At 40.5% G+C, this 16352-nt stretch overlaps 1 protein-coding gene across 2 annotated transcripts in view; it reads right to left on the bottom strand.

Annotated features, from left to right (window-relative positions):
* RAPH1 (Ras association (RalGDS/AF-6) and pleckstrin homology domains 1) overlaps positions 1-16352 on the bottom strand; it is a 156103-nt gene that overhangs the window by 30272 nt on the left and 109479 nt on the right. For both annotated transcript variants that reach the window (XM_067548850.1, XM_067548851.1), the window contains 2 exons: positions 13233-13392; positions 1662-1783 (listed from right to left, as the gene is read on the bottom strand). In XM_067548850.1, coding sequence (XP_067404951.1) covers positions 1662-1783; positions 13233-13392 — 282 coding nt within the window. The remainder of the gene's footprint in view (positions 1-1661; positions 1784-13232; positions 13393-16352) is intronic.

Here is a 16352-nt window from a genome sequence, read left to right as displayed (position 1 = left end):
AAAAAAAAACCCATGACTTTGGAGCAAAATTGAGACTCATGTGATAGGCTCGCTAAAGAATAAATGGAACCAAAATATTACATTTTGTATCTTAAAGGGTTGGAAAAAACCCTTTTGTCTTTTCAGGAATACTGACCAGTCCATCTGAAGTTACCTTCAGTAAAAGAATCATAAGCTGCAGTTCTCAGCCTTCTTGGTTAGCCATAAAGCTAATAATTGATTGGTATAATATCAACAGAGATAAGAAAATTAAAAACCCAGCATAAAAATTAGATGACAAAAAATTTGGGCCTTGAGCAGGCTCTACTCCATCCCATCATTTAGTATTTTGGAAGGTGCTCCTTTCCACTCCATCTCTACGATTTTTCTACATAATATTTATTTCTATGAAAAAATGTCATGATTACCAATAGCTATTTTGCATCTTATTTCAAAAGTTATTGTTTATCTGTACTGTATTATCAGCATGATATAATCCTTTTATCTAGTCAGATGATCCTGCACTCCTCCCCACCTAACCTGGAAGGGATTGATACAGTGACAGAGAGCATCTTCCAGACCACTCTATGTTCACTTGCTCTACCTGGAAGCAAATCATTATTCATAGTATTAGATCAGACCAAGGATTTTAATTGAATAAGAAATGCATTCATGCTGAATTTCATCTACTGATGGCTCATTCTTAGTACCAATGACATGTATTGATATCAAACATTTATTAAAAATTACGTTTTTGAAAGTGACTAATATTATGGGTGCCTCATGAGGCCAGATATTCAGTTCTCACTGAAAAATTAGGCTCCTCATAAAAAGTGTCTCAAGTTGCAGCATCCAATGTCACCAGCCTGTTTTGGAAATTTAGGCCCAAGAGCCCAGTATATTAGGTACCTCATAGACTTAAGAACATGGTCCATGCCCCCAATATACAGACTAGAGAGTAAGCAAGTAAGTAATCAAGATGATGTTAAACCTGCTTTTGTTAATTCTTTATTTTTCAAGTGGTCCTTTGTTTTGATTCCTGTTTTTATTTCCACCTCTCTGTCCTCTCACTGCTATGGGCCTCTAGTATGACATCACATTTTTTGTATTAATCAAGAAACCCCAATTACCATCCTTAGGCAGTTTATTGAAAAAGAAAAGTGACTTTTTTGTTGTTAGTTGGTTGATCAGGAAACAGCTGAATGTAGACAGATCCTGGCTTCCTCAGGCATGTGCTCTCCTTGCCTGCCCTTCCCTTCTAGGCAGCTGTCTATCCCAGCGTCTATCCAATTCCCCTCACTCTACCCCTCATGAGTTGGTGTGGAGGGCATTGCCAGCCTCCCCAAAGTGACATGTGTCACAACAAAAGCTTTTCTCCAGACTTTCTAGATGTGAACAGCAGTAAGTATTGGTGACTGGTTACACAGGCTGCTATTAATTCCACTAAATTATTCACACGCTTAGAAAATGGATTGCTTAGATCATCAAGCTTTTCACTTGGGGACTGATCTTGCACTGACCACAGAGTGTATTCTGGAGGTACTGTTAAAAAGCATAGCTATTCTGTATGCGTTTGTACATTTACAAATATCAATATACAAATGTTGACAAAGGCGCTCACTACCAAGTGACATTTATAAGCTGAAAATTATGTGAAAAATCAAACAGAGCTTCAGATTTACCTGGGGATTTTTGAAAAGTGCATATTTTTCTATACGTTCCGCAAATACAAGTTTGTTTTGACTGTCTCTTGTCCAGTTTAGAAGATTTTCAACTAAATTTTCATGGTCCTCAAAGATTCTTTCTGCATAAAAAAGAAAGACCAAATGTAAAAAAATTCTACTCTCTCACATTTTGTAACATGACCTCAAAGCAGGTTCCAGTAGGTGGACAAGACGTGAAGAAAAACAAAAATATAGTTAACAGTTTGTTAAAATGGAAAAAGAGCTTATAAAAAACTAAAAGACGAAATAAGTTTGTTAAACATGGAATATTTGAAAATTTATTCATTGTAAAAGTACTCTAAGATTTGCAGTTTTAAGATAATACAGAGTGCAAACTGCAAATATGCACTTTTTTTGTACTTGTCACAATAACCATGAAATTTCTGGAAGGATCTTATGATGCGACTACCTATTGTAACTGGTGGGTATAGTATTAAATTAATTCTTCATTACATTTACACAACAGGATTTGCAGGAACATTAGTGGAATTTCACTAATACAAATGTAAAAGGTAGACACTTTATAAATACATTGGTCCCTAGAGGCACCATTTACAGTGGGTGGTTTTCAACTGTGACCCTTGATTGTTACCATCCGTACATGTCACACTAGCTCATCCCCAACAGCATCACATCTATTAACACATTATTACTATGGCAAAAACTGAACATTTCTCAAACTTTGAATTCCCATGTTTAGTGGATATAGGAGATGGGACAGGAGCGTGGTCCCATGCAGATGAAAGAGATATGAAGACTGATCATCTCATTTTTAACACACTTGCTCAATGACAAATGTAAAATATAAATAGCTGCTTCAGAGAAAGCTGAATTCCACCTCTTTGGCCACTGCAGAGAAGTGCACTTTGGTCCAAGTACATTGAAGGAAAATGAAGAGTAAACCAAGAAAACTATACTGAAACAGTGAAGTCATACCTGAGGAGTGCTGTCTGGCAAAATGAGTAACTCAAAAGGTATAGATCTTTGGAACATTTTTGGACCAACTTTCTTCTTTTAAAATGCGTTAGGGGAGAATTCTACTCTTCTTGATTTGTACCCACTCCTTACTATAAGAAACACTTGCACTTCAGCAAAAAGATCACTTTCAGAATCAATTAGGGCTTACTTGACTTTCCATTACCAAACTAAAGTAGGATATGATTTACATTTTACTTCACAAATCAATTTCACTGTATCATTACTGAGGGCAGATGGCACTAATCACATATTGAAAATCCAGAGCTACAAGCTATCCTTGTAATGAAGAATGAGCTTGTTGGGATGGTGCTGAGTTATTATATAGCACTGAAAAGTTTGATAAATCTGAGTGCTAGATGATTCTGGGAGCAAGACCTTTTAGCACTAGACAGTGGAAAACCACTGAGAAGGTCAAACTTGTACTTGGCACTGACATGAGCCATGAATGTTTATCCAGGCCCTTTGTGTGTAGCTGTGCTGATGTGGAAGACCGATGGTCATGGTCAGCCAATGGCCAGTTCCACCCAGTGTGTACACATGGAGGTCGGTAATGGTGAATCTGGGACTAACTGACCTGGGTCAACTGACCCTGTAGAACAGCATGACATCAAGTGCCCGGGTGAGTAGTTAATGAGAAAATAAATGTCAGCCAATCCCTGTAATCCTCTTCGAAATTATGAATTAATTATGATATGCTAGATGATATGCTAGCAAAGCATATTTTGAGGACATGTGACTCCTTTGGAAAGAGAGTATAAGTACTGGAAAATATCACGTTATATGAACTCGCACACATATATCTAAAGAGGCTAGTGATACTGTTGGACAGAAGAGGGACTTTGGAACCAGAGGGCCTCGGGGTAGCCAACACCCTGCTTTGAGTGACCCAGAAAAAAGACCAAGTACCTGGAGGGAGAAAGAAGAATAGAAATAGCCTCCGCCTAGAACTGGTATCTATACTGCTTTGTTTGCTAATCAGAATACTGTGTGGGGCCAGCATAGTTACTGAGGATTTACGCTTGGGGAATTGAGGCTTATTAAGGAGAGGCATTGTATATCCTTTGCTGTCTGTCTGTGATGTCTAGCGTCAGATAAATAGCTTTGCATTCAAGAAACTGAATCTGAGTTTTCACTGGCATGGATGCTGTATGTTGTACCCAGCTGTGGGTGTGTGAATTGATCCCGGCTCAGAGGTGCCAGGTGACACCTCAACAACTTCAGTAATTAGGGATACTACGCAAACTGAAAGTAATAAGATGTTGTCTATTAGGTGTCATTATGGTTGGATATGGTAGGGGCATACTATAGGGCATTACTACACAAGAGATCTTAGTAAGACACCTTTAAGAGGCTTTCAGGTTACAACTTATAAATCACCGACTTTGTCAGTAGCACAGTATCATCATCGTCCAACAGCAATACAGATGCTACCTACCAGCACTTTATTCACCAAATATACTGAAATATATGTTTGGCTATAAACAAGAGCTTAAGTCTTACTGCAGAGTGACTGGAGAAATAGAATGGCTCACAAAAAAAATCTGTCAACTTGTACCCTTGTTTCAACAATAATCATTGAACTGAAAGTTTTGAAGCAATATATTCATTGGTTAGATGTTTGTATACTTAGAACATAAAAATAGTACAGTGAAGCCCTGCATATTCTATTTTCAGCTATTTATCATCTCATTTGAAATTTACAGTTCATACATATCCAGTAGATTTTTTTAAAAACAAGAATTATGTAAAATAAAAATGAAAAAACAACTCCTGATGTTCTAACTGAAAAATCATTGTATATGTGTGGTAATTTAGGATCACTGGAAAATTTAGCATACCCTACCTCATTTGATGAAAGTGCAATGAGATAAGAAAGCTCAGGAACTTTGCAGGAGAACAGCTGTACTTCTGCAGAGTCTATTAGCTGAAGGAGCTTATTAAACTTCATTGAAAATTCCGTTCATGAACAGTTTATGAGGCAATGGAATTTAGACCAGTGAATTCACCCTGCTGTGACAACAGGCTCTGTGAAAAAGGCCCTGAAGAGCCCTTGTCTCCTTCACTATACAATTAAGTATGAATTCTCTGACAAGAGCCCTTCCCTCCTTTACATAAAAATTTCTAGGTAAATTGGTAGGATCTCTGAGCCATTGACAACTTTGTGCACAATGGCATGCAGGTTTCTTTTTTAGAATTCCGGCGGCGAACTGCCAAATTGCCTACACAAATAGATTTTTGTGTGTATTTTTTTTCTTCTTTTAACACTCCCATAAGAAATTATACTTAAGAATCTTTAAGACTGTCAAGATTGCAAAGTTACTCTGTCAAGGGTCAGGAAGGCCAAAGGCTTATGCAACTTTAATTCTAACCCCTTGTGTGTATCTTAGATTTTTCTATATGTTTTCTATGTCCCCTGAGTATTTGTGCTTTATTCTAGATTAAATTCTGCAATTGCAATAGTGTAAATCCAGAATAAATTCACAATCTGTATTGGCATTATTACAACAGAGTAAAATTCTGATCCTAACACACAGGTCGACCATGTACAGTGAGTGAGGTAAGGATGCATTTGCTGAACAGAGGAGAGAAATAATTTCTTAACATTGCTTTCAAGTAACTTTTTTAAACAATTGGATTATAAAATAGTTTTAATTAATTTAATTCCCAGATTGTATGCAGCCTACCTCTTCAACTCTGTTTTAATGTTAATTAAAATAGTATTTCCACCACTTTTTCGTTTACTGTAACTGTCCAATCCGCACACTGAATAAGGTAGAGAGGTCTTATGTAAAGTAATGTGCTCATGTAATTAAAGATTATCACAATGCATAGGCAAATTTCCAGACATTTGTGTCCTAAACTTGGCAACCATTTTTCATGTAGTTTTATTTAAAAATGCTCTCGAAGTTTTGTTTCAAAGGTGTTCTTCATTTAATTTGAAAGCTGGAAACATTTCATCTCAAACACTCAGCACATTTAAGGGTTGCAACAATTTCCTCCTCAATCTAACAGTAGGCACTTACCATATCATATTGCGAGAAACAGAAGCCTCTTCCTTCAAACAGAGAGGAAGGATGGCCTTGAGGATTATGATACTGGATTAGAACTCAAAAGATCTGGGTTCAATCCCTGCTCTTCCTCAGATTACCTATATGACTTTGGACAAGTTGCTATTTCTCTGTGACTTAATTCCTCATCTGTGAAGTGTTGGTTCTGGACACTTTGTGATCAGTGTGGATACCAGTAAGACACGGGATGCCCGATTTGCAGATCACTTGTGGGTAGTATGTATGTGCTTCATGTGCCTGAGACCAGATCATTCCTAGCAGTGCCCATCTGTCCGTCCCTGCACTCTTCCTGTCCTCACGCTCCTAACCAAGAGCATAAGGGGCAGTGCAGACTGCCTGCCTACCCAATTCCTCCCCTACCGCAAATCATGTGTAATGGATCCAAATCAGGTACTGGAATACAGGCAGAGACCACACATCCCAAAGAACTACAGTTATTGTAAGCTAAGTGACCACTCTTTCTTCTTCGAGTGCTGGTCCCTATGTGCATTCCACTCTGAGTGACTGGCAAGCAGTACTCCTCAAGAAGAAAGTTATGAGGACATATGTGGTATTGATGACTGAAGGACTGCCGAGCTAAAGGTGGCATGTGGCTTCAAGGAAAAAAACCAGGTAAGTGTATTAACTGGTTTAGATGAAAGTCTGAGATTACAGAGGGGATGAATTTTGGGTGTAGACCCAGTAAAACCTTATTCTTATGGAATATTGTCTATGGTGGATCAGCCATAAGGGCTCCTAGTTCTACTGTTCTAGCCAAAGCGATAGCCACTCAAAAGGCGACCTTCATAGATAAATGGGAGAGCAAGCATGTTGTTAATGGTTCAAATGGTGACTCTGTTCATATTGAGAAGACCAAGGGCCCATGTTGAAGCAGATTTACTTATTGTGGGGAAGATTCTGACTAGACCCTTTATAGAAAACACAGTCACTAGATGGGTGAAAATTGAGTGGCTGTCAATTGGAGGGTGCTAACTACTGCCAACTGTACTTGTTAGGAGTGAAGGGAAAGACCTGAGGTTTTCAAGGTGAGAAGGTAGTCCAGTATAGCAGGAATTTTGATTCTTCTGGGGACTTCTGATGATGCTGAGCCCAAACAGAAAATCCACTTTCTGGTGGATTCCTTTCTGCTATTGTTAAGGATGACGTCCTCGGATACTGAACATGTCTGCTCTAGATGTGATAGTCACCCAAATACAAAGCCATGGGGTGGAGGGAGTCCAGACTGAGATGTCTAATCTTGCCCTCATCCTGTGAAAGACTGAATACTGATGGGTGGGCGAGCTGATAGTTGGAGAAGACTCTGGAAACAAAACTGTCTGGGCCACATAGAAACAATGAGGATGATCACTGCCCCCTCCTGCTGAATCTTCCTGAGAAATTGAGAAAAGACTGGAATGGGGGTGAGGGAAATATGTACCTTAAGTGTCCTGCCCACAGGATTTGAAGGGCCTCTCCCCTGGACTCCTAACTATGCAGCCTTTTGGAGCACTATATATTGCATTTCCTATTTTCTTGGAACATAAACAGGCCCCAAGATGGGGATCCCTACTGCCTGATTATGCTCTTCACCACGGAATCTTATAGCTCCCATTCATGGTCGAGAAATGTCTGCTGAGGCTGTCTGCTAGTTTATTGTGTATTGCAGGGAGGTGTACCGGTGATAGGAGAATACGGTGATGAAAACACCAGTTTCACAGTTTTGCCTCTGTGTGAAGAGAATAAGATTTTGGTCGCCTTGCTTGCTGACATAGAACATGTTATGTTGTCTGACATCACCTAAATATGCAGGAATTGTATGACAGCTCTCTATGCAGGAGTTTAGGTGCTTCCTGGACTCACAAGGAATCCATGTTTCTTGTGCTGTGTCATTGTCCAGATCGGTGCCTCATCCTTCTCTCTGTCTTCTGGGGTGGGGACAGAGTGAAGGGAACTTCCCCCTCCCACATACATACACACCAATTCCCTGCTCTGCCACTGAGCTAGAGAGCCCCACACCCTGGAGGAGATCTGGCTTGGAGGGAGAGAGGTGGGGAGCAGGACTAACTTGTCCACATCAAAGTCTCATGAAAGGTGTCACATAGGTATAGGTATTGGACTCCATTTGACCCATGAGGATAAGAAATGAACAAACCAACATCTGCAGCTTTTTCTGAGCTGACTGATTAAATTGTTCATGGACTGGAATCTATCCAGAGGGAGATTGTCTGCAATGAAACTAAAACAGACAGATGATGAGGTACCGCATAATGACATCTCCCTGTCAACAGTAGTTGTCTAGGAAAGGAAAGACTGTCGAGTTATGGTGGCAGAAGCTTGCTGCCACAAGTGAAAGTACCTTTGTAAATACCCTGAGTGCTGCTGCTAGTCTTAAAGGGAGCATCCTGTGTTGATAATGGTTTGGACCTGTAGTAAACTGCAGGAATCTCCTGTGAGACGGGTGGATGTCTATATGAAAAGAGTCATCTTTCATGTCAAGAGCTGTGAACCTGCCATTCTATGTAGGAATGGGATTATCAATGCCAGGGTGAGTATCCTGAATCTAAATCTGAGAAGACAGACATTGAGTTGCCAGAGGTCTCTAGCCTCCCTTTTCTTTGGGATGAGGAAATATTTGGAATAAAATCCCTCCTAAACTTTCTTCTTGAATGAGTATCCTCTCATGAAAGTGGTCCCTAAAAAGGGATGGGCAAGGTAGTTTTGCGAGGGACACTCTACAATGTAGCCTGCACAGATGATGTAGAGAACCAATTTGTCTGTTACCCGTATGGGAAAACTGGGCTAGGCAGCCACCAAAACTTCATGTTGGGGGCAGAAGGAAACAGCATCTGAGTTGGTTTGCAGCACTTGGAGGTCTCATCAAAAGTATTTCTTGACAGAGGTTGTGGTTGTAAAGAGGTGGTAGTAGGAGCATTGTGTTTGATCCTCTGCCGCTTTGGTTCATATACCTCTGATGGTAGAAGGGCTGTGGTAGTGGTCTAAACTTGTAAGGCTGGCTATGATACTTCTCTGGTGCTGCTGTGTATATATGCCCAGGGAACAGAGGGTTGTCCTTGAGCCTTTAAATGAGCATAATGATCCAATCTTTTCGCTAAATAAATTATTTCCATCAAAGGGCAAGTCCTCCACATTGGATTGAACTATTCTGGGGAATCCTGAGGAGTAAGTCAAAATTCCTGATGCATCATGATAGTCGCCATTACCCTGAGGCTGTCTCAGCTTAATCAACTGCAGTCTATAGGGATGTTCTAGCTACCAATCTATCCTCCTCAATAAGCACTTGAAATTGAATTATCACATCCTGAGGGAGCTTGTCCCTGAATTCCAAAATTTTGGAGAAGTTGATACAAATCATACTTTGACAACAAAGCCTGGTAATTGGCAATTGGAATTGCAGGCTGGCGGATGAAAATACCTTTGTTCTGAGTAGGTCCACATAGCAAGACTCTTTATTTGAAGGAGTGGATGTTGGGTGGCACTGCCTATTCCTTTCAGTGGTCACTTGAACCACCAAAGAATTTGGGACAGGATGAAAGAACAAAAACTCAGTTCCCTTGGCCGAGACAAATAACCTTTTTTCTGTCTTCTGAAGAGTAGGTACACATGCTGCTGGAGAATGGTACGTGACTTTGGTAGGCTGTAGGATGGCCTCATTAACGGGGAGCACTCTACTAGGTCCTACATTCTGTAAAATATCCAGCAGTCTGTAAGGTGTCTTGTGGATTTCCTTCAGAGGGGTAGTGTCAGCACCTACCCTGCAATCTTGGGTGCCTCACAATGCCTTGCTGTTGTAGCTCCTAACCTGGGCTGCTCACAAACGGCATGCACACCAACTGTCTGTGTGTATCTACAGCCTTGGTCCAGCAGCTCTGACCCCATCAGCATGTCAGCAACATATCAGACACACTCTGGCTTCCAGCAGCCTTGGTTGCTACTACACATATCCAGTCCCAATTTTTCCCCCAAAACATATGTTCTGCACTGTCCAGCCCTCGCTTGGATAGTTCAGCTATTAAAGGTCCGTTGCCCCTGTAAAAGGTCAATATACAACAGTTTGCTACTTTAATTGGAGTTACCAAACAATTCAGTTTACACACAACACTGGATTAGTTTTAATTAAAAATAAAACAAGTTCATTTAACTACAAAGAGATTTTAAGGAAGTACAATTACAAGGTATTAATGTCAGAAATGGTTACGAGAGAGATAAAGATCAAGTGCTTTCTAGCAGCTAAAACTTAAACTAGACTTGGTTCAAGGTAAAATCCTTACCAAGTTCCCAGCAACAGGGCTGATCACATTTTCAGATCAGAATCGCTTCTGAAGTCCAAAGGCTGGTTTGTCTTCTTAAGTGAAAGACAAAGAAAGATAACCTGGGGTGGTTTTGCCTCTCACTTTTATAGTCCAGTCACCCTTTGAAATGCATTTTACTGAGGGTTACCCCTAGATAAAGTTCCATCCAGCTGTGAAGATGGAGACATGGAGTCTTGTGGAGAAAGAGGTTCCATGTTGCTTCTTGCTTAAATGCAGATTGATCTGTTCCTGCGCTCTTTCGTTGTCAAAGACTGGCCACTTTGACAGGTGATTGCCAAATAACTTTGATGACACCTGGCTAGAGGCATCAGTTTGCCCTATATCTTTGAGAAACTGGTTTACACTCTCTCTCCCCCGCACAGCCAGACTCGTCTGGTAAACACATTTCAGCCATAATTTCAGCTTATGTTCATAACTTTACATATAATGTTGCTACACACATTTCACCATGATATTATTGACCAGTGAGAGATTAGTTTTCAAACAATACTTCTCAAGGCATATTTTGTACAAAGATTATTACACTAGTGTGTGGGGTGTGAATACAGGAGTGAACACAGAGGTGTCTTGTGGATTTCCTCCAAAAGAATCTGGAGCACATCTACAACTCTCCCTGACACATCTTGACATTGTTTGTGTACATCTGGTGGAGGCAGTGAGGCTGGGGCAACCACTTCATCAAGAGATGATGATGATACTCCTGTTGGAACTGTCTGGATCCAGCTCCTTCTCCTCCTCCATGAGCTCCTGAGGAAGCTCTGGCTTATCTCTTGAAGGGTGAGGAGAGGCGCAGAATGATGCAACTCTTGATGAGACCACACTGATTCAGAATATTGCATGTACAGGTCTCATGGTCTCCAGTAAGGTCAGTGAGAGGGATCCAGCATCAGCTGAAGAGGTTCCCCAGGCATAGGGTACCAAATCTTACAAGGTGGTAGTGATGGAGCCCAGGAGACTCTGAATCCTCTATCTGGGCTCACATCTCTCACTCAAGGAGATGCTGGTCCCTCCCCAACGTCAGGTTCCCCCAAAGAGGAAAATGCAGGATCCAGTTCTAATGGTGATGCCATCAGTATCATCAGTGAAGAAATGCTCTGACTGATATAAGAAATAGGAAGCAACTTCTTTCATGGTGTTAGTGGATCCAGTGTCAGAATCAACCATGTAAGGACTGAGTCCAAGAGGAGGGGAGATTCTGGAACCGGAAGGATGATGATCTCCTCCAGAGTAGTGTATCTATTCTCAGTCTTCAGGCAGTGAAGACTCTTCTCCTTGTGCATCTTCAGAGCCAGTGTAGAAAGTACCTTGGAAGCAGATGTCTCCTTACGTGAGCGCATTAGTACTGGTGGAGCACATTCTTGGTACTTGTCCTTTGTTGGTATCAGTGGTTGTCCAGCATTGGCTCACATCTCTCCTTGCTCAGTACTGACGGTGCCACTCCTTTTGACAGTGCCGATATTGAGGCACTGCTACTCTTTGGAGCTTTGGATTGCTACCATGCCTCTTTATGGGTTCTCAAGTCTCCTGGAACCAGGCATGAGTGTCACCCAATGTGGAAGGTGCCAGGAAAGAAGTCCTCCTCTTAGAGGTGGATCTAAAGGAGGTTTTCTTTATGGCTTTTGAGAAGGTTTCTTACCCTCACGGTGAGACTGGGAAGAGAAGTCTTCAGTTCTACCTTTGCTCGTCCCCGTCTCAGAAGTGGTAGTGATAGGTAGCGTGCTCCTCAACACCTCTGCCTGGTGTACGGAGAGGGGTGGTATGTCTGGCCTGGAATGGACTGATGCATCGTAACACACTCCATGAGATATTTTTGTAAGTCTAAACTTGTACTTGCTGGATTTGAATGGGTAAGGAGTGGCAGATAGCACTCAGCAAAGATATGTGCATCTCCAAGGTAGTGCAGTCACCTCAGATGGTCATAATTGATCAAGAAAGACATGGGGCAAAAGACACAGTTTTTGAAGCCTGGAATCTTGGGCATAATCTGAGCCCTATCCTGGGCAGTGAGGCAGCATAGAGGACATGGGTGGAGGGAGTCCCCGGATTCTTAACTAACTACACTAACTGGTAAAACAAATACTTAACTAACAACAGATATTTATATTTACAATTATTACAGATTGGAAGAGAAAAGATCAGCTCTGTGGACACTGGAAAGTTCTGTCCCAGATCATGAAGCGGTAGAAGGCAACTGTAGAGGTTGTCGATCTGCACTGCCCCTTATACTCTTGGTTTAGAGCACAAGGAAAGGAGAATTACAGGAGAGGACCGATGAACAAAAATCTTCTGGTCTCAGGCACATGGAGCGCATGCATACCCACAGTTGCAGCACCGGGAGGTTCAGACTAGCCACCCAAGCTCTAGCTCATCCTACTCCCAGGTCTGAGTTTGGATAGCTAGCCCAAGCCTCCAGTGGTGCCACAACAGCCACACAGCTATTTTTAGTGTGCAAAGGTGAGCACTGCTAGCACAAGTTTGTGTACCCAGGCTGGGGGGCTCACTCCCAGTGGTAGTACAGACATACCCCTAGGGATCAGCATTCAAAGAAAAACTGTCTCTTAAGATGTGTATGTACAGTTCTGAGCACAATTGAGCACCCATATCTGTTGGAGGTCTCTAGGTGTTACTGTAATAATAATAATAAATTCTTAAAATGATAAAGGATATAAGTGAGAGCTGACCAGTCCCTGATTTTTACCTTGTAATATGACAACCTTTAGGATCAGTACGAGGCACTACACAGACAGCTAGTAGCATTGTATTTTTCTGCTTCCTCACCTCCACTGCCTTCTTAAACATCAGGTAGTAGCATACCAGATTAGTACATCCCTTGAGCGATCCATTATTACAATCTCTATATTCCAAAGATATCACGGCATTTACCTTAGTCATCCTTTTAGTAGTACAGTAAGAAAATTCTGAAGTGTGTTTGAAACACAACACATTGTAATTCTTCAGGCAAAGAAAAAGCAAATTGCAAAACTCTAAACATAATATTTACCAACAAACAAAATCAAAACAATGAAACTTTATTCCAATAGAGATGATGAACACTAATAGTTTTATGGATCAATAATATTTAAATTGGTATGAAGAAGTCCATATGGACAAATGTTAAGTTAACCGATAATACTAAGATAACAAATGGGAATCAACATTATCAACATACTTACCCATTTGTAATTCAGATATGGTTTCTACCAGCGACCAGTCTAAACTGTAGCCACAGTGGGATTTGTCCATCAGATTGTCCAGTACTTGTTTTACTGTCTGTCTCTCATCCACCATCATTGTTTTGGAGCTGTCATCAGACATGTGAACTCTGATCACCAGCTGTGACCAGAAGGGGAAGAGGAATAAAAGGGATTAATTTCCCAAACATATTTCTTATTGAACCTAGATTAAAAAATAAAGTTAACTCAAATTAAACTCATGTTAAGCTCATTTCAAAGCACACCTTATCAAAACTCATTTTTCTTTTGTGAAAGGAAAAAAATCTACAATCATAGAATATTAGAGTTGGAAGGGACCTCAGGAGGTCATCTAGTCCAACCCGCTGCTCAAAGCAGGACTAACCTCAGCTATATCATCCCAGCCAGGGCTTTGTCAAGCCTCAGCTTAAAAACCTCTAAGGATGGAGATTCCACCACCTCCCTAGGTAACCCATTCCAGTGCTTCACCACCCTGCTAGTGAAAAACTTTTTCCTAATGTCCAACCTAGACCTCCCGCCCTGCAACTTGAGACCGTTGCTCCTTGTTCTGTCATCTGCCACCACTGAGAACAGCCTAGCTCCATCCTCCCTGGAACCCCCTTTCAGGTAGTTAAAGGCCACTATCAAATCCCCCCTCATTCTTCTCTTTTGCAGACTAAACAAGCCCAGTTCCCTCAGCCTCTCCTCATAAGTCCTGTGCTCCAGCCCCCTAATCATTTTTGTTGCCCTCCGCTGGACCCTCTCCAACTTGTCCACATCCTTTTTGTAGTGGGGGGCCCAAAACTGGACACAATATTCTAAATGCGGCCTCACCAGTGCCGAATAGAGGGGAATAATCACTTCCCGTGACCTGCTGGCAATGCCCCTCCTAATGCAGCCCAATATGCTATTAGCCTTCTTGACAACCAGGGCACACTGCTGACTCATATCCAGCTTTTTATCCACTGTTACCCCCAGGTCCTTTTCTGCAGAGCTGCTGCCCAGCTCGTTGGTCCCCAGTCTATAGCTGTGCATGGGATTCTTCCTTCCTAATTGGAGGACTCTGCACTTTTCTTTGTTGAACCTCATCAGATTTCTTTTGGCCCAATTCTCCAGTTTGTTTAGGTCACTCTGTATCCTATCCCTACCTTGCAGGGTATCTACCACTCCCCCCAGCTTAGTGTCGTCTGCAAACTTGCTGAGGGTGCAATCTACCCCATCCTCCAGATCATTCATAAAGATGTTGAACAAAACCGGCCCCAGGACCGACCCCTGGGGAACTCCGCTTGTGACCGGTTGCCAGCTAGACATGGAGCCATTGATCACTACTCGTTGAGCCCTATGCTCTAGCCAGTTCTCTATCCATTTTATAGTCCATTCATCCAACCCATACTTCTTTAACTTGCTGTAAAGGTAGTTTTATTTTAGCTATGCATTAAAAAGGAAACAAACCCCTCTTGCCAAAATGGGCGATAAGTGTCTCTATACAAGCTCATCTCAAGCAACTAGATGTAAAATTTGTTTGTATAAATTTATATGAAATTTTATGCATTGCTCTTATAAAAATGGATACAATGATAATTTATTTCTATTGATCCATGAATTTTTGTTCATTACTGCTTTCATTCTCATGAAAAGACAGAAGTATGGAAGGTTAACGTGTCATTATTAACTGAAAATTATATAAAAAGAGTTTTGTGTATTGCTGCTATCGCTCAAATTCTATTTTTCATTTCTGTAGCATCTACAGTTTCCTGACTAACTTTGCCAAAACCAACAAAAAAAATATAGACTCAGACTTTAAGATGGAAGGGACCATTATGATCATCAAGTCTGTCCTCCTGCACATTGCAGGCTACAGAACCTCACTCCTGTAATCGACCCCTAACCTCTGGCTGAGTTACTGAAGTCCTCAAATCATGATTTAAAGACTTCTAAGTTACAGAGAATCCACCATTTACACTAGTTTAAACCTGTAAGTGACCTGTGCCCCATTAAATTAATCATATTACTGGTTGAAGTACATGAATATTTGAACGCTCAACCCTAGAGTACAGTATGTTCAGTTTATTTTAGCATCCCTATTTACTAAAAGCTAAAAAACCCCAATACATTTAAAATATAGCATGAGATCCATACAAGGAATTCAGTTCTTAAATGTATTTAAAAAGAAACAATTATACATATATGAAATACATGAAACACAACACAAATGTCTTTCCAATTATGATTGGTAACACAGACAGCAGATTGCTTTAATTTAAAAATCTGCAAGTGATTAAATTTCTGTCACTTTCTGCCACATTTTTCATAAATATTACTCTTTCACTGATGAGGCAAACAAACAAATAAGTTGTCTCTATTTTAAATTTTCTACTTGGGAGGAGTGTGGGGAAAGCAGCACTATTTTTAAAACTTAACTGCTATTTCCCTGCTACTATTCACTATTACTTTAAAAATAGGACAGTTGTCCACATAAAAATCACACTTCAATCTAATCTATGTTACCTACACTAAGTTAGTAAAACTGAAAAAATGTTAGAATCTTGTTTCCACATTTTACGCTATTTGTTTACTTCTTTGCACCTCATTCATCTGAGAAAGTTAAAAGAAGTTAGTTGATTTGTTCTTAATTCTCATGCTCTAGCACAATATTGTAGCATTTGATATATAAATATTAAATGTGGAATGTTTAAATATAAACAATTTTTAGTGATTTAAATACATTTGACATCATCCTGTTCATATTAAGATATACAGATTTATTTATTAAACACATCTAAATATTGGCCTTAAATTACTTGACAGTGTCCCTAAACTTGGAGGCAACATCTTTAACTCCTTTGACATAGCATCAAATTCTCTCTTTGTCACTACTCTTCTGCCTATTATTATTATTATTAATAATAATTAAAGGAGTTGTATCTTGCAAACTGGAAGTTGGAGAGCTTGACTCAATTGAATGATTCAATTGGATTTGATATTGAATGAGAGTCTATAAGGAGGACAAGAGTTTGAAATGTGAGCTACTAACAGATAAAGACATAATGAAATGGGGCTGGATCTCTGGTTCAGATTCAGATGCACATTGCCAATCTGTAT

The sequence above is a fragment of the Emydura macquarii genome, unplaced genomic scaffold (assembly GCF_026122565.2).
Source record: "Emydura macquarii macquarii isolate MOO-44397 ecotype Brisbane River unplaced genomic scaffold, CSIRO-AGI_Emac_v2 contig_1253, whole genome shotgun sequence".
Classification (NCBI taxonomy): domain Eukaryota; kingdom Metazoa; phylum Chordata; order Testudines; family Chelidae; genus Emydura; species Emydura macquarii.
The sequence above is the reverse complement of the archived record's forward strand: the minus strand, read 5'-3'. Positions and strand labels throughout refer to the sequence as shown.